Source organism: Crocuta crocuta, unplaced genomic scaffold, assembly GCF_008692635.1.
Source record: "Crocuta crocuta isolate KB4526 unplaced genomic scaffold, BGI_CrCroc_1.0 scaffold987, whole genome shotgun sequence".
In the NCBI taxonomy this organism is placed as follows: domain Eukaryota; kingdom Metazoa; phylum Chordata; class Mammalia; order Carnivora; family Hyaenidae; genus Crocuta; species Crocuta crocuta.
In genome coordinates this window covers 152,922-176,722 of record NW_027530527.1, presented here as the reverse complement: position 1 = coordinate 176,722, position 23,801 = coordinate 152,922, and the positions used below count along the sequence as shown (strand labels likewise).

Genomic DNA, 23,801 nt, shown 5'->3' with positions numbered 1-23,801 from the left:
TGTTTGTTTATTTGTTAGATTCTACATATGAGTGAAACCATATAGTATTTTTCTCTCTCTATCTGACTTATTTCACTTAGCATAATACTGTCAAGTCCCCTCCATCTTGTTGTGAATGGCAAGATTCCATTTTTTATGGCTTAGTAATATTCCATTGTGTATCTATACCACAATTCTTTATCCATTCATCCATTTATGGATGCTTGGGCTGCCTCCATATCTTGGCTCTTGTAAATAATGCTGCCTTGAACATGGGGATGAATATATCTTTTTGAATTAGTATTTTCATTTTCTTCTGATAAATACCCAGAAGTAGAAATGCTTGATTATAGTTCTATTTTTAACTTTTTGAGGAACTTCCACACTGTTTTCCACAGTGGCTACACCCGTTTGCATTCCCAACCGTAGTGTAGAGGATTCTCCTTTCTCCACCTCCTCGAAAAGGCCTGTAGTCTTGCAGATCGAGGACCTCTTCTACACTGGAGGACACCTCAGAAACATGACAAGTAAATGCAAATGTGTGCTCCTGGCCCAGATAGAAAAAAATAGACACTGGGAAAGACAGTTGGTGAAATCTGAATGGTTCAGAAGTAGTGTTACAGTAGTTTGGGCTTTCTCCTTTGGATGGTTGCAGGCTAGCTCTGTAGGAGTATGTCCTTGCAGGGTGGAATAAATACTGGAGTATTTTGGGTGAGTGGTATTGCTGCAACTTGCTTTCAAATTGATCAGAAAAAGAATAATGACAGTGGACGTGTGTGTGTGTGTGTGTGTGTGTGTGTGTGTGCACGCGGGCATGCGTGTGTGTGTGTTTACAGAGACTGAGCTACTAAATATGGCACATGATAGATCTGAACTGAAAGAGGACTGAACTACCTCCATTTTGATCTCAAACTTTCTTTGTTTTTGTTTTTAAGTTTATTTATTTTGAGTGAGAGTGTGAGAGAGGGCACTCAGGGCTTAAACTCATGAACCATGAGATCATAACCTGAGCAGAGATCAACAGTGACATTTAACCCACTGAGCCACCCCGGTGCCCCATTGACCTCAAGCTTTCTTATTAATTCCTTCTCAGCTTATCTCTTTTTGACCCCCAGCTTATCTCTTAACTCTTAACTCAGGCAAACGACCCTGTGGGCAAAGCATCCCAGGATGGGAATGGGAAACTACCCCTTTAAGCAATAGAACCCCCACTGAGCCAGCCAGACCCCATGAGACTGACCCCGAAGCAATGATCCACCTGACCTTCACTGCCACCAGACAGGACTCACTGACCCTTGTCCCACATTCTCCTTACTTAAATCTGGAAGTACTTTCAGCACTTTGGAGATAGTCTTTGAGGCATTAGTTCCAGTGTTGGTCTCACTGAAATCAATTCCTTTCTTGTTTTGCCACCACTCATCCCTCTGCCTTTGGATTTTGGCAGTAGCGAGTGGCCAAGCCTGTCTGTTTGGGGCCTCCCTGGAGCCAGGTGCTCTTACACCCCAGCTACAGGGCTACAGAACTATTGGGGAATCTGAGTATCTGAGTGAAGGTACTATGGGAGTTCTTTGTACCATTCTTTCAACATTTTTGTATGTTTAATGTAATTTCAAAATCAAAAGAGAGGTTCTGGTGAGGGACATTCCCAGGCACATGAGACATAAAGGTACCATATTGAATGAATAAGGTTTCTTTCAGGAAAGACAAAGCCTCACACCTTCTCTTCCACTCAGTCTCTAAGAAGGGCCACACTCCCTCTTTTCTCTGTAGTTGGTGAAACTCTCCAGGGCACAGCTCATGGAAACATTTCCCTAGGTTTCTTTCCGAAAAGTAACCAATTTCTATTGTAATGGCCATAGGGTAAGACTCATTCTAGATCCTTGAGGTTGAAATTCATTGATGGAGCCATCCAACAGGTTTACGCAGGAAGATAGATTTCATCTCCAGGTAAAAAAGAAGTTGGGTACTTTCTAAGCATAAAATGTATTACCTAGGAGGCTGCCTGGTGCTGGGCAGATTCTTACCTGGGGCGCATTCTTCCCAGAGGGGCAAACCTGAGAGAGGGGCTCCTAGAGAGACACATCTCCACCTACCACCACCATCACCTCACTGGTTACTGATGAAAGTATGTTGTATAATAAGGAGTTTGGCTGGTCTTTGCCCTTGATTCTGGGGTGGGAGCCTCTGAACCCTTGGGATTTCATAAGTGGTAGTGTCTTTGTTGTTCATGGTGTGCCTCTTGGACCACATCTGTATTTATGCTAATGAGGTGAGTCATGGTGGGTCCCTAGATAGTCTCAGGATAGGGGTCCACTTTGCTGGAAGGACCAACCATGTGATGAGAAGTTTGGAACTTTGAGCCATGTGATATCAGCCTGGCCTCTAGGGAAAGGAGGAGAACTAGAGAGTCAAATTACACTGCCAATGAGTCAACCAATGAGTCAATCAGCTGATCAACAATGATAATAAAACCCCAATAAAAACTCTAGTTCAGGTGAGCTTCTTGGTTTGTGATGCACATTGGTATGCCTGGAGGGTGAATTGTCCTAAGGAAATGGAAACATTGTGTTTGGGGGTGTCTTATACTTCATCCCATGCATCTCTTCATTTGGCCAGTCCTGATTTGTATCTTCTATAATAAAACTGTAATCATCCCGAGTTCTGAGAGTCATTATAGCAAATTAACAAACCAGGGGGATGGGTGGAAGGAACTCCCAAATTTGCAGTGTGGGTGCTCTGGGAACCCTGGAGCCTGTGGCTGGGTTTTGAGGAGGGGTATCTTGCATCGGACCGTGCCTTCAACCTGCAAAGTGTGTGTGAGCTCCAAAACTGTGTTGTGTCAGAACTGCACTGCAAAGTGAACGAACCCTTTAGGCTCCTGTGTAGGGAAACAAGGCTGCCCACCACGGGTGACACAGAGCAATAACTTTGGAGTCACACAAACCCAGTTCTGACATATACTTTAGGAGGCTGACAAGCCAGTCTTCTTTGTTCTGTTCATCCTGGTCATATGAAGCCACAGAACATTCTTTCCCTCAAACCAGCACCGTTGGGAGCCCCAGTGCACACACAGAGCCCCCACTCAAGGAACGTCCATTCAGTGGATGGGAGGAAGACAGTGGCTTAATTGTAGGGGGCCCACAGTGGGATGGGGAATCAGTTTACAAGAAGAGGAACTTGGAGGTTTGTTTGACACAATCTCTCACCATGGGGGCTTTTGTATCAGCCCTGCCCCCCTCCATCTTACTGCCTCTTCTCTGATGTTCTCACAGTTTCTTGAGCAAATGGTGGGAGCAGAAAAACCAGCCCTCTGCCCACAGCTCATAACTTGTCATTAATATTTCTCTCTCTATTAATAAATCACTTTTTAAAAATAACAGTTTAGACGTTTATCTACTCACTAAATTGCCATAAGTTATGTGACAGAAAAAAAAGCTGCCTTAATTTTATTACTTGTTATTTAGATAAACCCAGGATGGTTTTTTGTTGTTGTTATTGTCTTTTACTTTTCTTTCTTTCTTTTTTTTAAAGTAGGCTTCACGTCCAGCATGGAGCCCAATGTGGGGCTTGATTGAACTCAGGACCCTGAGATCAAGACATGAGCTAAGATCAAGAGTCAACACTCAACTGACTTAGCCACCCAGGCATTCCCCAGGATATATATATTTTTTCTTTTGCTAGAGGAAAACCTCCACTTCTACCCTTGGGAAGGTTACTGAAAAGCAAACCCTCACACTGTCCCTGGCTCACACCTTCTTGCATACAGTGGAATTTCTATGGCTTTTCTTCCTGTTTGGCTGACATTGATTTATTTGCTTTATCAGATAGTGTGAAGACCCCAAACCACCTTTGCCTCTCTATTCCCTGGCATTTCCTCTTGTAGGCCAGAAACAAAGAAAAGGTAGGACTGAAGACTTGTCCACATGCAGGATAATTTATTTCCTAAAAGAAAATGTCACCCAAGCAATTAAGGATTGAGGCCACTTTCCCTCTCTTTTATTGGTAATTGGGTAATTTTCTTTTTCTATCTGAAACAGATTTTTGTAACTAGTGTGAGGTATGGCTTAAAGTAAATTTGTTTTCACAAGGATATCTAACATTAAGTTATTATATGTGTTGGGCTATTTCTTCTCTCTTTTTCTGTTCCTTTGATCTAAAGGTCTAAGTTTGTACCTCAGTCACATTTTATCACATATTTAGTAATCTCTGTAGGCTCATGATTTTCTCAGTTCACCTTTTTTTTGTTTGTTTGTTTTTAACAAAACACCTAACCTTGTTGTTGTCATTTGAGCTTATTAAACACATTCATGTTAGTGGCTGGATTTTTAGAAACAACTGAAATGACTTCATGGCCCTCCATTGGAATTGCTCATGGCTTGCCTAAGGTCACAGCCCTTTCTGGGGGCAGTCTGCATCAGGGCATGGTGTCTTCAGGGGCTTAAAGGCCCTGTCTTTCCAGGGCAACTGGGTGGCTCAGTTGGTAAGCATCTGACCCTTGATTTTGGCTCAGTTCATGATCTCACAGTTCGTGAGTTTGAGCACTGCATTGAACTCCATGCTGATAGTGCAAAGCTTGCTTGGGATTCTCTCTCTCTCTCTCTCTCTCTCTCTGTCTCTTTCTGTCCCTCCCCCACACTCTCTCTTTCTCTAAAATAAATAACCTTAAAAAAAATAAAATAAAGACCCTGTCTTTTCATCTCAGCACAAGAGCTCTCTGTGGCGCTCTCTGTGGTGGGTCTATAACACACCCCACCCTTTCCCTCTGCCTGATTCAGCTTTGGTCACTGCCCCCAGGAGAGTTTCATGAGAGGACCCACTGATGCAGCTCTTGGGTGCAAACCTGTAGATCAGGGTCTGCTTCACGGGACTCCCACCAGGGGTACTGTCTTTCACATTGCTTTCCTGGTTTGATCTCACTGCTTCCTCCTTGTTCTAGGAAGGCAAAATGCTCCTCTTTAAAAAAACAAAACAAAAAAAAACACCACCTTTTTAATGTTTATTTATTTTTGAGGGAGAGAGACAGAGACAGACAGAGCATGAATGGGGGAGGGGCAGAGAAGAGAGTAAGACACAGAATCCAAAGCAGGCTCCAGGCTCTGAGCTGTCAGCACAGAGTCCGAAGTAGGGCTCAAATCCACCAACTGCGAGATCAAGACCTGAGCCGAAGTCAGATGCTTAACTGACTGAGCCACCCAGGTGCCCCAAATTGCATCTCTTCTTAAAGATGACTGAATTTACACTTTTAATAAATTAAAGCCTTAGTTTGAAAATATCCTGTTTAAATTCTATTTATAAAGTCTCCACTTTGATATTGAGGGCAAATTTAAACAGAAGACTTTTGTTGTAATCTGCATTGGTTCTCATTTGCTATGTGCTAGGATAGGAGGCAAAGTTTTTAGCTTGAGGCATAAAAATCTCATCTCCCTTTCTTGCCTCAATATGCTGTCAGCTCCAGCCTCCCTACCAAGCCGAGCATACTCTCTCCCTGCCTGGAAGATCCCTGACTCCTCTCCCCTCTCCCCTCTCCCCTCCTCTCCTCTCCCCTCCCCTCCTCTCCTCTCCTCTCCTCTCCTCTCCTCTCCTCTCCTGAGCTGCTGGGCCCAGTCAGCACTGTGAGGTCTTCCCTGACCTGCAATGATAGGGTTTGTTTCCTGCCCTGGGTCCCCAAAGAACTTTTTATATACATCTTGTAAGATACTGTTATGGGTTAAACTATGTTCCTCCACAAAAAAAAAATTGTTGAAATCCTAACCACCAGTGCCTTAGAATGTGACCTTGTTTGGAAATAGGGTCATTACAGACTAACCAAGTTAAAATGAGGTCATTAGGGTGGGCCCTAATCGATATGACTGGTGTCCTTATAAGAAGGGGAAGTTTGGACATAGAGGGAAGCATGCACCCAGGGAGAAGTGGCCATGTATGAAGTTGAGGATTTCAGTGACATGTCTATAAGACAAGGAACACCAAAAGATGGCTGGCAAGCCACTAGAAACCAAAGAGAGGCAAGGAGAATCTTTCTCCACAAGTTTTAGAGGGAATATGGTCCTGCCAACACCTTGATCTTGGACTTCTAGCCCCCAAAACTCTGAGACAATGCCTTTTTGTTGTTTAAAATTACCACACTCATGGTACTTTGTTATGGTACTCCTAAGAAATGAACTGAGATGTTTATATTTGTCCACGTTGGCCTTTCTAGCTTTTCAAATCCAAAGTCAGAAGCCAAATCTGACATACAATATCATCCCCTACTCCAAGCCCAGTGCTTGGTACAGATATTCGAAGAATGAATGAATGATGGATGGATGGATAGATGGATGGATGAATACAAGTCACCTCTCTGGCTAACAAGCAGGGGTTACAAAGGACAGACTCATGGTCAAAATGTTCAAGAGATCAGGAGTGTGGTGATTAGGCCATGGCTGTATGGTCTTGGCCAGGTCACCTAACTTTATTTTCTCATCTGTAAAATGGGAAAATATCTCTTCCACTATGGGATTTTTGGTGGGACTAAATAAAGTAGTATGTGGCATAAATAAACAGAGCAGTTATTAAATTATAAGCATGTTAACTATTTCTTCCTTCATCTTCTAAAGGGGTTTCTGTGCACCAGCCAATTCCTGGATTTCTTTAGCATAAACTTGGTGATGGGGAAGGTAAAGTGGAGAGGTCTCAATCCAATTGGATCTGACTTACACTGAAAGAAGCAAACAATGACTGAAGGAAGAAAAAATAACAGATCTTGAAATAAACAATAGAGGAAAGAAAGTAAAGAGGCTGCCTGGGCCAGAGTTCAGGAACCCAAAAGTGCAAGTAAAGACGTTTCTGGATAACAGCCTATCCAAATGGGTATTAAGAAATGATTATGAGAATTTTAAGAAATTTTGCCATCTTGAAAGTGAAACCCCAATGTTACTTTTCTCCTAAAGAGAATAAAATTTTAATTTGATTTTCAGTTCTTTTTAGATGATAGACTAATATCATTTGGAATGTGACTGTACTAAGACTAGCTTTGAGGGAAAAGTAGGCTGGCCAGCTTCATGTGGGTTACAGATACATAAGGAGCTTATCACAGTGGTTGGCACAGAGTAGGCCTCAATAAATGGTGACCGTATCATGATGGGAAGACAGAGGAGAAAGGATAGGCATGGGATCAGAAGGGGTAAGCCAACTTGGGGAGCTGGATTAATTAACTCAAGAAATCTATAACTGAGATACAAATTTTGAGATCCTACAGGTCATGATCTTGTGGTTTGTGAGTTTGAGCCCCACATGTGCTGTCAGCACAGAGCCTGCTTTGAATCCTCTGTCTGTCTCTCTCTCTCTCTTGCTCTCTGCCCCTCCCTTACTTGTGTGTTCTCTGTCTCTCTCTCTAAATAAATAAACTTTAAAAAAAGAATTAAAGAAAGATTTTTTTTCAGAGCCTAAGATGGAATTCAAGGGTGCCTGGGCCAGAGGGTCCTGAGATTCTCTGTGCCTGAGAGGGAATTGGCACCTTCGGAGGCCCACCCGATGGTAGTGGTTAAGGGAAGAAGAGAGAGCCATGGTTGCCAGTATTCCAACAGCCATTTAGCTCTGTACCAGGAGCACAGGTGGTTGAAGAAAATAGTTTCTGGAAAAGGTATCTTATAACATTTCCAAGAGGAAGCCAGTACTAGCAGCAACAGGAGGCTGAAGTGTGATAAATGAGCCTTGTTAGGATGTTAGGTCATGGCCATGAAGAAAGTGGTTGGGAAGAGAAAAGTTACTTCCTTCTACTTGGAGCAAGCAAGCCATGAAAGGTTTTATGTTTCCACGGCAAAAGCTCACTATAGCAGGCTCCTTCCTCTTCCTGTCTACCACACATAGAGCAAGGAAGTAAAGCCCTAAAGAAGTACAAAAATCAGGTCAAAAAGGCAACAAGAGTCCTTCTCTTTAAAGTACTTGAACAGAACATAAGAGGTGTCTCTGAGAAATAAAAATATTCTTTTAAAATAAGACCATTTTGTCAAATGTTTGGATTTACTAATAAACCACAAGGAAGGGCTCTTGATGCCCAACTGAAATTTGGGAAGACTGAAGACCATTACAGATCAGCTAGGAAAGTGCCAGATGGATTTCACATACTTCTTTGAAAAATTACCCTACTAACTAAGTCTTTATAAAGGATGATTTTTTTAAAGTAGTTTTCATGCCCAGCACAGAGCCCAACGTTGGACTTGAAGTCAAAACCCTGAGATCAGACCTGAACCGAGATCAAAAGTTAGATGCTTCACCAATTTAGCCACCCAGGGTACTCTAAGGGGTGATTTTATGATTCATCCACTGTAAGGATGCAGTGGGTGCCTCAGAACAGGAGAGGCTGGTTATGTGGGTCACTTTAACATGATCGGTGAAATTTTATTTCTCACACAGGGTGATAGGTTTAGGGTGATCATTTCACTGTAATGTTCTGTAACTCACATCTGTGAGTCTCAGAGAGTGCAGCTGGCATTTGGGGCTGGACAATTCTTGGTTGTGTGGTCCCATTCAACATCAACAGCCTGATGGATACTTTGCCTCGGGCCCCAGTCATCCTGATCATGATAACAATGTGACAATCAAAAAAGGAGGCTCCTACATATTTGGAAATGCTACCTTCCAGGAAGTGTGGAATGGCCCCCAGGGGAAATGCTGACTCATCTCTTTAGTACTTGTTTTCTTCTACACAGAGCAATCATTACATAAGAGAGCCTCTCAATGATTCCTTTCCATGCATTCAACAATTATACATTGAACCTGTGACATGTATTGGCCCTATTCCAGGTGCCATGGATATATGTGGATATAGCAGTGACAAGACAAAGTCCCTGCCGAGAGGAACTCTCATCTCAGTTTGATACCAAAGAGATATACATGCTATATTAAGAATTAGAAAAGTGTTCCTATCTTTGACTTAGTTCTATGGTGGAAGCATGCTATGGATTGAATGCCTGTTTACCTCCAAATCCATATGATGAAGCCCTAATCCCCAGTGTGATGGTATCTGGAGATGGACCCTTAGGAAGTAATTATGTAATGAAGGTGAAGCCCTCATGAATGAGGTTACTGCCCTTGTAAGAGAGACGAGAGAGATGAGATCTCTCTCTGCTATGTAAGGACACAGCAAGAAAAGTGGCCATCTGCAGGTCTGCAAGGAGGCCTTCATAAGAACCTGATTGCCATCTTGGACTTCCAGTCTCCAAAACTGTGATAATACATTTCTGTCATTTATGCCTCCCAGTCTGTGGTATTTTATTATAATAGCCAAAGCAGAGGAGGACAAAGCATAAACTGCAGAAATGATTCAAAATGTAGGGGTGCCTGGGTGGCTTAGTCGGTTAAGCATCCGACTTTTGCTTAGGTCATGATCTCGCGGTTCGTGGGTTCGAGCCCCGCATCGTGCTCTGTGCTGACTGCCAGCTCAGAGCCTGGAGCCTGTTTCAGTCTGTGACTCCCTCTCTCTCTGACCCTCCCCAGCTCACGCTGTCTCTCTCTCTCTCTCCTAGAAATAAATGAAAAATATTAAAAAAAAAAAAAAGAAAAGAAATGATTCAAAATACAGAGGGGCACCTGGGTGGTTTGAGCATCCAACTTTGGTTCAGGTCTTGATCTTGTGGTTTATGAGTTCTAATCCCTTGTTGGGCTTGCTGCTTTCAGCACAAAGCCCACTTAGGATCCTCTGCCCACCTTTCTCTCTGCCCCTCCCCCTCTCACACATACCCACTCTCTCAAAAATAAACATTTAAAAATGACTCAAAATACGGAAGTAAACTGTGTACAAAGAAACTCCCTCTGTAGAAAATTTTTAAATAGCAAAGTCCTCACAGCAAGCCAATCTAAATAGTTTGAAAAGGGCCATGAAAATCATGGGAGGGCAGCACAAGGTTTATATGCTAGTTTTAAAAATTATCTAAAGAGTTTGGAAAACTTTTCAAAAATGGTTCTATTGTAATAAGTGGGAGGCATAGGATATGAAATCATATACAAAGAATGATAGTGCTAGGAGCTGAAACAAATAAATCCAGAATGAAATATATCAAAATGTGAACAGTACTGTTTTGAGGTAGTGCATATCCACACATACATTTTTATTCTTCCAGGTTTCCTGTGTTTGAACTTTTGTATACAATGTGGTAGTTCAGAGGATGGCCTCAGGAGTAAGAAACCATTTCATTTCTGATTTGCTTTGTGAGTTTGCACAAATTAACTTCTCTGCTCTGGATGCTTCATTTGTGAACTGTAAACATTCTCCTAACTCATTGGAGTTCTCTCGAGGAGTAAATGAGCTCATATAAGTAAAGAGCTTAGTGTAATGCCTATGCACAGTAGTGCTAAATAAAATGCTATTAGTAGTATTGGATGAACACGCATTCATCTTGTAAGTTGTTGGATTCTACTTTCTAACATCATGCTGAAGATTTTTGCATCAACATGTTCATGAGAGATATTGGTCTGTAGTTTCCTTTTCATGTATATAATTAATAAATTCATTTTATAATTGCAAAAGAACCTTCAAAAATAAATGTTTTAGTTTAACTGTTAAAATAGACTTGGTTATGCAGATTAGGCATAAAAAATCATATTCAAATGGTAGGAGCAGACATCATCTTCCAGCTTGAGACAAACGCCGTAGTTTATGCTTATGAACTTGGCTCATCTGCTACCAAGTGGAAAACTCATACACTACATAAAAGATCAACTTTTAAGAAACAAACTCCTTGTGAAATACAAAACTCTAAAATTAAAATGCTCACTAGCCAGTAAATTCCACAGAGTCAGAGAGAAGAATGGCCAAAATTCACTCAAGACATGATGAAAATGAAGTAGAACAGATATTTTGCTTTCTAAATCCTAGAAAGCAGACCTCGCTAATGTAGCCACAAAAATATAATCTCTGAATCTACAGATACTCAAATGTTCAAATGTTTATTAAGCTCATAAATCTTAGGCTAGAATTTTGGAGCCTTAAGTAAATTTAGAGATCCCTTAATGTGGCTCTGTTTTTAAATGAAGAAAGTGAGGCCCAAGGAAGTCAAGTGATTTGTCCAAGAATATCCTGGAAATTCTACTTTGGACCAACTGAAATTCCATTACCCTTCCTACATGCTATTATTTATGAATGGCAATCTTCCTTCCAGTCAACTTCCTATTTGATCTCGATATCAAGTGATCTGGAAGATTACCGATCTCATTTGAGTACTCTCTAGACATCAGTTCATTCATTCATTCATTCATTTATTCCACAAACATCTATTAATTTCCCACTCTGTATTAGGCTCTATGTAGGCACTGGGAATATAATGGTAAGACACAGACCCCCACTCTCCAAGAGGCCACCTTTGTTTCCAGATGGACAAGAGGCAGTTATTGTCAATTTTAGATAGGGGAAATAGGAGTACTATGGTGCCTTCGCCAGCCACCTAATATCCACCCACAGACTTTCTCTTCTCTTCTGCCCCATCCAGCCTTCTCCTGTCACTTCTTCATAGACCCTTTAAAACTCTGAGTATACGGTGAATTCCTAGACCCTATAACATGACCTCATGCCCTGGGGCTTCCCACCATCTAAGTGATTCTGATCATCCTTCTCCAGGGAATGTGAGCCAGATGGGTATTTTGCAGGCAGAGGTTGAGTCCTTTGAGGCAGTGACCAGTCCCTGAGATTCTAATTCAATGAATTTGGGATGGGACTTGGAAAACTGGTATTTAAAAACTCTCTAGTGACTCAGGTCATCTGCCTCATCTATAAAGACCATTGTAGTGGGTATATGAACCAATCTGCCAGCCCTATTTACAGCACCACTTGGGCACTTACTGCCACAGACCCAAGACATTACCCCCTGTACACATCAGATTAGTCAGAAGCCCTCTCTTCCCCACTGGAATTTGGAATTGAGACATGGAATTTGAGCCAGTAAATCTCTATTGGCTTTATAGCTGGAATCCATCCATTAATCCATCCATCCATCCATCCATCCATCCATCCATCGTTAAACAACTACTCATTAATTCATTCAGCAAATTGGGGACACAAAAACATGCCCTCTCTCATGGAACTTATTTTGTACCAGGGGTGGTGTTAATATGAATATGAATATCTCAGGTTCTGATAAGTACAAACAAAGCAGATACAGGCACCAGAAAGGGGATGGCCTACAAGTCCTCTCTGATAAGGGGGCATTTGAATTATCCCCAAAGGAAGTAAGGGAGAGAGGATTGGCTTTGTGGAGCTAGAGCCTTCTAGGCAAAGAAACCGTATCATACAGAGTCCCAAACTGTGTAGCCCCAGTGTGCTTGGTGCATTTTTGCAGCTGTGAAGAGGCCTGTGGGCTGAGGTAGAGAGGCCTGGGGAAAGTGACAGAAGGAAAGGCCAGAGAGTGGTAGGCCAGGGCTTGGCAAACCTGTTCTGTAAAGACTCCAGTTATTAATATTTTAGGCTTGAGGGCTATGTGGTCTGTATTGCAACTACTCAATTCTGCTGTTGTAGCTCAAAGGCAGCTATAGACAATATGTAAATAAGTGAGTGTGACTGTGTCCCAATAAAACGTTATTTACAGAAATGGGTGGTGAGCCATATTTGGCCTGCAGGCCAGTGCTTGCCAACATCAGTTGTCGGCCACTGTAAGAACTTTGGATTTTATTTTCAGTGAGAAAAGTAGCCATTGGGGAGATTAAAGGAGAGCAGTGAATATAAATAAATATAAACAAACAAATAAATAAAAGAGAGCTGTGAAATGCTCTAACGTATATCTGAAATACATCTCTCTAGCTGACTGATGTTTTAAAGATTCACTGTAGTCGCTTCTTGCAGAATGGACTATAGTGGGCTGTGGGCAGAAACAGTTAAGAGACAAGCGCATCATTCTGCATGACAGGTGGTGAGAAGGAAGTGGTCAGAACCCAGGTGTTCTGATGGTAGGGTTGACAGGATTTCCGGAAGGACTAAATGTAGTGTGTGAGAGAAAGAAAGAATTCATGAATGCCTTTGAGGTCTACAGCCTGAGACACAATTAATGGAGAGAGCAGAGCTGCAGTTACTGGAGTTGGGAAAGACTGGAAGGGTTTGAGGAGGGGATCATGGGTGTGATCCTTCATGGGGAAGTCAGATATCCAGTGGAGACATAAGCAGGCAGGTGGACATCTGAGCTGGAGGTCTGGGAGGAGATCATGGAGCCACTACTGCAAATTTGGTCACCAATTTCAAGCTATATGACTGGGTAATATTCAGTCAAGGGACCAACCTATGGCATCCCATAGTGTGACAGTGTCATTGGAAACATCCTTCCAGGGCACAGGGTGGCCACAGGACATCCCGGACAGCAGTGGGGAAAAGTGGCATCAGCCCATGCTCACATATATAGTACACATCCATATCCTTCCTAAACCCCAGAATCTGCGAATATAATCTCATTTGGAGAAAGGGTCTTTGCAGATGTACTTAAGTTAAGGATCTCAAGCTGTGATCATTCTAGACTTCCTGAGTGGCACCTAAATTCAATGACAAGTGTTCTTCCAAAAGACACACAGACAAGAAGCACATGGAGGGGAGAAGAGGAGGGGATGTGAAGACTGAGGCAGAGATTGGAGTCATGTAGTCCTAAGCGAAGGAAGCCTGGAGCCACAGAAGCTGGAAGAAGCCAGGAAAGATTCTGCCTTTGAGTCCTGCCAACCCTTTGATATGGGACTTCCAGCCTCCAGAATGGTGAGAGAGAACACATTTCTGCTGTTTGATAAGACCCTGGTTTGCAGTAATTTTTTATCCCAACCCTAGGAAACAAATACAACAGCTATACAAGTTCTGAGTTCTCAACACACCTAAGGGATGATTTTTAAAAAGTGATTGAAGAACAAAATAATAAAAGTTATCATAACATCACTCTAAGAGTATTCATTCTGATTTGACAAAAGCCTCTATCTAACAGGGACATTCAGCAATGCGACTGCCAGGTTAAAAATAGAAACGTAAGCATAGGCACCTGCCTGCTAATTTGTCAATATAATGAACGTAGGCATCCAGATAAATACAGAGAGGCTCAGAACTCTGTGTTTGCCTGGCGCTCGCCTCTGCAGGCATCTGTGGGTGGGTGGGCTGGCCTGGTAAGCAAGCACAGGAAATGGGGAGGGGATGCAAAAAGGAGGAGTCCTTGTACACGTGTCTTTTTTTTAATATCACTGTGAGAGTCTCTGTGATAATGTTTTGTGGTCTCCTGGCTGAACCCTTTCCTCTCAGGTTTTCAGAGACTGTCCTCATGTATGGTGTGCTAGCCTTGCATGGCTCTGTTTGTTCTCCAAAGGGCAACCTTTCTTTTAAAAACAGCAACTTTCCAGGATAAGGACTTGCTTTTGTGCTTCAACCTTGTGGTCTCACCCTGAGAGACATCTGAAGGAAGGCAGCAGGGCTTGTTCTGGGAACAAAGAACCTAAGAACATGAACGTTGGGGCTGGAGACATCTCCTCTGACCACATGGGGTTGCTGACCTTGTGCTGTAGACCATTTGGGCTGATGTAACAGAGTGCCACAGACCACAAATATTTATCTCATGGTTCTAGATGCTGTAAGTCCAAGCTTAAGGTGCCAGTAGGTTCAGTTTTTGGTGAGAGCTTTCTCTCTGGTTCACAGATGGCTGGTTTCTCTCTGGGTCCTCACATGGCAGACAGAGCTCTGGTCTCTCTCCCTCTTCTTGAAAGGACACTAATCTCATCATGGGGGTCCCATCCTCATGATTTCATCTAGACCTAATCACATCCCCAAGGCCTCACCTCCTAATACCATCACATTGGGGGTTAGGACTTCAACATATGAATTTGTGGGGTTGCAAGGAACACAACCATTCAGTCCATAGCACCCATTGTCTCATTAAGTGATAGGTTTAAACTTGAATCTAACAAGTATAGGGCAGGGACGATAGGTCTCAATATCTGAAATGTGCCCTTCTAGGAATATTCTTGAATGTATTGTATATACAATGACCACTGGATTTATAGGGGAGGTCAGTGAGTGCACAGCAAGCTACACTGGGGCTGGATTCTGCCTTTCTCACACCAGGCAAGAGGTGCTGCAGGCCAACCTTGCAGCCTAGAAGCCTTGCTGTGAGCGATAGGATGTGGCTGGACCAGGTGGAAAGCTGGCTCAGTCTCTGTCCTCCCCAGGGATGTAAATGTGGATTCTTAGTAGACTGATGTTTCAGGACAAAACAAGGATAAATCTTGAACATGGCTTTTTAGCATGATAGAGGCTGGCCAAGGGAGAGGATTTTGGAGGTGCCTGACTCCCTACCCCCAGCACTCTCGTGACCACACTATATCACAGATAAGTACCTACTTTTATGCTTGAGGCCCTCCTGTATGAGACACAGAAGTCCCATGATGAGCAGATAAGCCTGCTCAGAGAGTGGGTCAGCTGACCTCAGACAGAGAGAGAAAACACCATGAACCAGAAAATCAGTAGGCCAGGCAAAGAGAGGAGTGAATATGGCACTTACAAGTAGGTGACCATATAATTTATCCTCTGAATCATGATGCTATTGAGATTGGCAGGAGCACATTAATGATCATCCTTGGACAGTGTGTGTAAACTAGGACTGTCTGACATAAATCAGGATGTAAAGTCAACCTATGCAGAAGAAATGAGGCAGGAGGCAGGAGAAAGGGGATGGGAGGGAGAGAACAAGAAAGGGAGAGAGAGAAGAGAGAAGAGAGGAGAGAAAGGGAGAATAGGAAAAAGGAGAAGCTAGTAAGAGTCAAAGAGAGACGCCCTGTGTGGGCACGTCTGGGTGGCATTCTGCTAGTTGTTTACAAAGTGTTATCTTAACCTCTTTCCCAGACAAGCAAATTAGCATGTTAGAGAAATATATAATAATATAAGCCTCCACTTGCAACAGAGATTCAGAGCTCCCAAACAAATACAATTTCCTACGAATACCAAACAGAAGGGAAATGGAAAATCAAGAAGAGCAAAATACATTTCTCATTTGGTACTCACTACCTTCCCTTCAACACCTCTCTGCTTTCTGTTGGATCCTAGGCTCAAGGGCCAGCACTTATTTACATAGCTTTTAACACCTATATAGCAGAGAAAACATCAGGAGCCTATTGCATTTGCATTGAAAAAGTTGGGAATAAGAAGGAAAATGTGATGGGGTGCCTGAGTGGCTCAGTCGGTTAAGTGTCCGACTTCAGCTCAGGTCATGATCTCACGGTCCGTGGGTTCAAACCCTGCATCAGGCTCTGTGCTGACAGCTAGCTCAGAGCCTGGGGGCTGCTTCAGATTCTGTGTCTCCCTCTCTCTCTGGCCCTCCCCTGCTCATGCTGTCTCTCTCTCTCAGATATAAATAAAACATTAAAAATTTATAAAAATAAGAAGGAAAATGTGAAATCAGCAAGTGTACATGGAGGTAACTGTTTTGGAAATGTGCTACCACATGGACCATGCCAGGGCAATGCCCTGTTGCTGTTACTGGATCAGACACAGCTATGTGGGGGGTGTCAGCATTTCAGGTATATTCTTATGGAATGAGTGCTTGGCTAACTGAGCATGGGGAGGATGCTGAAAGAAGACAGGAGCTGGAAGTAGAAAAACCCATCAATGTACAAAGCCCCACTAGGGAAGGAGGGGATAGGAAGAAGTCAGGAGGAGAGGGTAGGGAGGGTACTCCCCAAGAGTCTCAGGCAGGAAAGCTGGGTCTGGACCTGTATGCAACTGTACACAGTGTCCACAAATGGGTTCTGAAGAGCAGAGCTGTTCCCTGATGCTCAGGCCAAACTATTTTGTATTTTAAAGTGCTCTCACAGACCCTCTTTCTTCCTATCAGAGCACTTGCTTCCATATGTCAAGGTTCATTCACTCATGTGAGTTGATGTCAGGCTCTCCTTGGGCCTGGAAGCCCCATGAAATCAGGGATCAGATGAAAACTGCATCTGTTTTACAGTATGATGATACCCCCAGGCCATAGCTAGCACAACGCCAGGTGCATGGGGTATTCCACAAATGTTTGTGTAATGGATCATGACATTATTTAGGACTCTTTCATTAATGATCTCACCCATAGCCATGCCTCCAACCACCACCCAGAGGCTGACAACACTCAACTCTTCATCTCTTCAACCTTATTCTCTCTTCCAGAATCGTGAATCAAAAAGTCTACTCCACATTTTCATGTGAAAATGTTAGAGCATATCAACTGCTCTTGACAGGTCCAAAACTGAATTTGTGAACCTCTCCCTCTCCAACCAGTTTTTCTTCAAATGTTCTTTATCTTAAGGAGTGGGACTCTTTACCTGAACCAGGGCAGCCACCTTCCTCTTTTTCATTCCTGCATCTCCTGTCCATCTGCAAAACCTTTCATTTATATCTCCTGAATTCTGTAGATAATAATCATTTCTACCCATAGATCATGATGGTTAAGAGTGCAGGCTGAGGAGGTGAGGTGACTGGGTTTGGAAACAGGCTACACTACTTACTAGCAATTTGCTTAACTACTCTGCACCTTGTTTCCTTATATACAAAATGGAGATAGTGGTATGTGCTTCATAGAGTTCTTTTGGGAAATCTGTAAGATAATACATATGGTGTCCTTTCAAAAGTACTAGCTGCTATCATCACCACTATCACTCCCACCACAATTATCATCAATACAATCATCACCATCAACATATCATCACCATGATCATCATCATCATTACCTTCATGACTACACTCCTAATCTAAGTTATCATCCTCTCTCATATGGATCACTTCAATAGCCACCTAACATCTCCCCACAACCATTCTTGCCTTCTTCCAATATATTTTCCACTACGTAACTCAAGTGATCTTTTAAAAATGCAATTTCATGCCATTCGTATGTTTCAACTACTATATCAGTGGCTTCACACAAAAGATGAGATGAAACCAAAAATTTTTAGCATAGTTTAAATAGCCAACCTTGGATATCTCATAGCCTCAAACCTGCCATATACCTTCCCACTTCAGGACCTTCCAGGTTCTGTCTACCTGAACCAGGGCTGCCATTCTTGACACCTCCCTCTTCTTCATTCTTGCATCTCCTACCTCTGCTGGTATATCAGTGCTGGAAATATGTTGTTCCCTCTTCCAATAACACTGTTCCCCTTGCCTTCTCCTCTTCCCTTCCCTTCACGATCAAAACCTCTCTGAAATATTGGTTATACTCACTGTCTCCACTCTCCCACCAACTTCATAATGGCTTCTGCCTCCATCTTTCCATTGAAATTACCCAGCAAAAGATAATGACATCTGTTACCAAAGCCAATGAACCTATTTTTAGCCTTTTCTGACTTGACCTTTCTGAGTGTCTGAAACTGCTAACCATTCTTTCCCCAAAGTTTCCTCTGCCTTTGTATCCCCTGCCTATTCTCTTGGTTCTTTTCATCTTTCTCTAGATAATTCTTCTTTTTCCTTCATCTAACCCCTTTTCTCTATCAGCCTCATGGAAGTTGATTTCCCAGGATTTCCTAATTATAACTCTTCCTCATTTGTTCTACTCATTCACATCATATCCATTGCATAATGACTCCAAAATCCTTCTCTCTGGGTCCTTCCTTCCTCCTGAGCTCCAGGACCATGAGCCTCCATGGGGGTGTTTCGTACACACTTCCAACACAACACATGTAAAGCTGAAATCTCAGAACACCCTTCCTGTCTCTATTGGTATCTCAATGAATGGCCCTGACACCTATTCTGTTGCCCAAGCAAAAGCTTGAGTCATTTTTGTCTCCTTCCTTTCTCTCCCTCCCTATATCCAGTTAATCATCAAATTATCTTAACTCTGCCTCCTTAGATGTACTCAGATGTGTTGACTTGTCTTTGCTCCAATGCCACTCCTTTAATTCAGGCCTTCATCATTTTCCACTTGCACTATGGCCACAGCTCCCTAATCCATCTCCTGTTCCCAGCCTTTCCTCTCTCCTGCCCTTTTTGTAGTGCTATCAGAGTTGAGGGAAAACATATTCCTAAATTATTTTCCAGAGAACTAGTAGTCCACCTTTTAAAAGAAAGATTTCTTAGGCAAATAAGAAATGGTTTAGTGAAGAAAACATCTCCTCTGTGGCCCTTTCTTAGTGATTTACCAGACATATCAGCATATTTAAGGTTCTGGGAAGTCCTGTCACAAAGAATCTATTTGGAATTGTTTAACCAAACATTTCCCAGACTTCTTTGACCATAAAATCCCTTCTCTTGGACATACTTCTTAACATCTTGCAGGACATTATATATGTTCGAAAACACCAATCTGATCATCTTACTTCTCTCTTTGAAAATAGGACAGAGAAGTAGATAAACATTAAAAGAAGACAATTTGAACTTTATTCGAAGAACAATTAAAAATCTTTGGACTCATGAGTGGGGGAAATGACCTAATACTCACTCAATCAGTAGCTTTCGATGATTGAGCTTCTATTAGGTGAAAGGTGCTTCTCATCTACCGTCTCAGTCCTTACAACACAGCTGAGGTGGACATAATCCCCAAGTGAGGACACTGAAGTGAAGTTTGGTTAAGTAGTGGGCCTATGGTCATATAACCAATAAGGGTGCAGCAGTATCTGGCTCAGGGTCTAGTTGGCTTTAAAGCCATGGCCATTTGCAATATGCAGGTGCCTTGTGCCTGCAGGGCAGATTAGAAATAGGCAAATCTAAGGTTTAGACATAAATTCCTAGAAAGCCATCACTTCTTTCTTTGTTCTTCTTTACCTTTGCTCTCACACCTAGATAATGCCTTGAGTACTAGCCATTCTTCCTAGGCTTGAGCCTCATTTTCTTTTCTACAGGCCCAGCTGTATTTTTTTTTTCCTCATGCTCTCAGCACATCATCAGCTCCAGGAAGGCTCCTTTCTTTCTTAAAAACTTTGTGTTTCTCCCTAGTGCCTGTCCAAGTCCAAATTTTTCAGCCTGACATTCTAGGCCCTCCCTTATCTGCCATCAACTTTTTCTTTCTGATCTTAACTTTGACACTTTTCTAAATATTACACATATTACCCCAACCAAACTACTCACTATTTAGCAGCCTCCCTGCTTATGTTCTTGCTGTTCCCTACCTTGGAAAGTACCTATCTTTCTGTGTCCCTTTTTACTGTAACTCTGTAGAGTTAGACCAATCAGATGCTTTCAGGTTTTCAGCATAAAGGGCAGGGAGGTTCCCCCCTTCCAAACGCAGAAGGCAGGTTAACTTCTGAAAATTAAACTAGCAAAACCCACAGTGGATGACATTAGCCAACTGCAAAGATAATATACTCAAAGGAAGTCTCAAAAAGTAGATAGATAAGGAGATATGAAAACACCTCTCTGAAAGAAGGTATCCAGTGCTTACTCTCAGGACACGCTCTGCCTACATTTCTAAAACAATAAAATGAACAAATAAGGCACTCATCAAATCAATTTCAGGGAATAGAGAGAGTAACTGAACCATGATCAACTGTGCTAACTGGCCAAGGCAGTGACTCAATCAGTTACATTCTGCTCTGGTGTACTGAACCACAGATTGTTCTGTGATAGACAGAAGGTAGGTAAGGAGAAAGACATGGAGTGGCTGCTTCCAGCACCAACCAGAAGAGACACTCATTGAGTTTAGAGGATACTAACTTTTGGGACAGGAGAAGGATCGGGGATGAAGAGATTGAAAAGAGTTCATTCAGCTTTCTCAAAGCTGATTAGTTTTCCCCAAAGTCCTGTGCTTCCTTGTTCAAATTGCAAACCCACCAAGGCACTTTTTGAAAACCAATTTGGCTTTCTTTTGCATCATTAGAGGGCATACACTGAGCAGTGAAAAGGGATATCCTCACTCTAGCTGTCTCATGGGGTTCTTGGGAGGATTCAATGAGAGAATGTGTGCTGAAGGATGGATCTAGGCTGTACACAGTAATTGTTCAATAAATGCATGTGTTTAAAATCAGTGTACTTTAAATCTGCCTTTGATGACAAGTTCTTATACATTTGCTTAAGGTGAACTCGCTTTCTGGTGTCTAGGTGCCTGGATGATGGTGGGCACCCACGCCTGCAAAACAGGTTCCATGACCCTGGATGAGAATGAGCTGACTGAAGCCTTGTCTTAGAAAGGGACTGACAACCATCTACCTCGTCTAGGGTGTCTCTAGTTCATTATTATCCTCCAATCTCCTTTCTCTAAGTGCTAAGCATATGTCTTTTACCATTTTTGTTCAATTTTCGAATGTGATCACTTGCTTATATCTCTAACCCTAATTCTATCAGAGTGTATACTCCTTGAGGGTAGAAGCTCTTATGTCCCTTGCAGGGCTTCAAATGTCATAAATCTTGGACAAGTTGATATGAGATGAATCGAAGATAAGGCAAATGATCTGGGGTTCAAATAAAATCTGTTGCCCCAGTTAAGTTGGTTGCAGAACCCCAGGGAGGGGACCTGGTGCTGCAGGCTGAGAACGTCTCTCCTGGTGTCCCCATTTGAGAGATGCTCAGCTGCCCAGGAAGGGGACAGACAGACAAGAGGCTGACAATTGGATAGAGCAGGTATCGCCTGCCACACTTACCTGGATCTCGGTCTGCACAGTGCATTTAACCAACTTGAAGTTCTTCCCAGTGTTGAAGCTGTTGCTATAGAAGCACACCTTGAGGATCCGCACATCTTCCTTTTCCACATCTACTGGCACCACCACCATGGGCTCTGGGGGGCCTTCAGGCCGACGTAACGTGCCCACCTTCACTCGGCTCAGGGGCTCGGACACCCCAGACATCCTCTCAGGCGGCAGCTAGGGCCGGCACATCGCAGTCCTGTGGAGACAGCAGAGGAACAGCCCCAAAATGAGTCTGAGTAGGCCCACATGCCTCATGCCCCAGAGACAGCACCCACCAAGTTCCAGGACTCAGCAAACCACACTTGCTCCCATTCTCAAAAACTCCCCTTAAAGGCATCCAGCTTTATTGACTGGGGGAAGCTGAAACACAAAGGAGCAATTTGTATTAACATCCGGGTATGAAACCCCAGGACCTCAAGCTCCCAGGCTGGGAGCTTTCTCTTCTAGAAGCCCCTCTCTCCATCCCATTTCTCCTCCCACACTGGCTCCTAGGCAAGAGGCCCACACTTTGCAAGCGCAGCTGCGCGAGGAGGCGGCTGCAGCATGGTTCCAAGGCACAGCTGAGCAGAAAAAGCAAAGAGCGAGACAGTAGAAAATAGCAGGAGAGAAACAGGGATAAGAGAAGAAGCAGAATTGGAGAATGGGTGGCCCGGAGGGAGCTGCAATGGAGATGGCAGGGAAGGGCCCAGGTGGGGGGCCAGTCCATCAGCTTATGGCTTTGTCTGTCCCCACCCGCAGCTGCCAGCCCGAACTTTCTGGGCAGGAGGCCTCAGTCCCACAGGAAGTCATCATACAGCACACTGTTCATTGCACACAGGAGAATTCAAGAGGAATAGTGCTCCCACGGCCCAATTTGGGAGGTTCTCTGCCAGGTGGGAGAGGGCTGGGCTGGGCGCCCAGGCCCTTTTGTCAACCAAAAGCCCCATTTGGATGCTAGTTTGGTCAACCCTTCTGTAGACTGTGAGAATCCCAGGAATCTTGAGCTCTCCCTGAGTCCCTGCAAAATGGCTCCTGTCCTTCTGATCCAACATAACCCTATAGGGCTTACTCCTCACTGCTCTAAAGAGGAAGCACCCCAAGGGAACAATGCAAGTTTTATCTGCAGGCTGGTGGTGTCAATCTTGGCTCCACATTAGGATCCTCTGGGAAGCTTTTAAGAAAGCCTAAATCTGGCCCTGTGCCCAGAGATGGCCACTGAGTTGGCCTGTAGGGAGAGGCCATATCATTTTTAAGTTTCTAAGGATTTTTCTAACATTTAGCCTGGAATGGGAGCCACCTTTTTAGACTAACCTTAGCTCTCATTCTGAATTCATTCTTACAGAAAAAAATGATCTCCCCTCTAACAAGACACTATGATTCTAGGGGGACATTTTTAGACCAGCAGTTGGGGCCAAAAGGATGGAGTTGATAATGTGAAAACACAAATGTGGAGGCAAGTATTTTAGAACCAGAACCAAAGTTATGATCACCTATACACACTGTACTGGACACTAGCAGGGAAGATGTTGACAGTCATTGGCTTCAAGGACTTGTTCCTTTTAAACAGCCAGTGTGTATTATGAGGGCACGAAGGAGATGCTGTGAGGATGAGGGAAGAGCAGGGCATGTCCCTTCCATCACGAGCAGCCAGACGATGGGCAGAGTGCCAGCCTGAGTTCTCAAGGGCAGCCAGAATGTGAGATAAGACAGAAGGAGAAAAGAATATCTAGTCTACATTATTTTAGAGGCTAGTGTCTATATTCTAGAAGTATCCATGCCATTTTCTTTTTTAAAAAATGTTTACTTATTATTTTGTGTGAGAGAGGCAGAGAGAGAGAGAGAGAGAGAGAGAAAATGCGAGTGGGGGAGGGGCAGAGAGACAAGAGGACAGAGGATCCAAAGCTGTCAGCGCAGAGCCTGGTGCAGGGCTCGAAGTCTCAAACCATGAGAGCAGACCTGAGCCGAAGTCAGACACTTTATCGACTGGGCCACCCAGGTGCCCTGTGTCATTTTTCATTAAATGTCAACTGAACATGTCTTGTGAGCCAATACTCTGCTATGTACTGAGCATGAATCTCCATTTCCCCATGCTCTCAGGAAGGTATCCAGAGGAAATAGCTTGAGAGGCTATCCCAGGAAGTGAGGAAGGGAAGACACCAAAGGAGGGTTGTCAGTGGAGTTATCCATTGCAGTGCAGTCCTGCTGGGGACTTCGAGAGCCGGGACATGCTACAGACATGCTATGGATTTGCTTCTTCTGTGTGGGGGGGGGGCGGGGGGTTT

The 23,801-nt window shown here is 43.4% G+C and overlaps 1 protein-coding gene across 2 annotated transcripts in view; it reads right to left on the bottom strand.

Moving 5' to 3' along the window:
• PTK2B (protein tyrosine kinase 2 beta) overlaps window positions 1-23,801 on the bottom strand; it is a 128,344-nt gene that overhangs the window by 40,899 nt on the left and 63,644 nt on the right. For both annotated transcript variants that reach the window (XM_077767516.1, XM_077767517.1), the window contains exon 2: window positions 21,496-21,736. In XM_077767516.1, coding sequence (XP_077623642.1) covers window positions 21,496-21,699 — 204 coding nt within the window. In that variant the 5' untranslated portion in view covers window positions 21,700-21,736. The remainder of the gene's footprint in view (window positions 1-21,495; window positions 21,737-23,801) is intronic.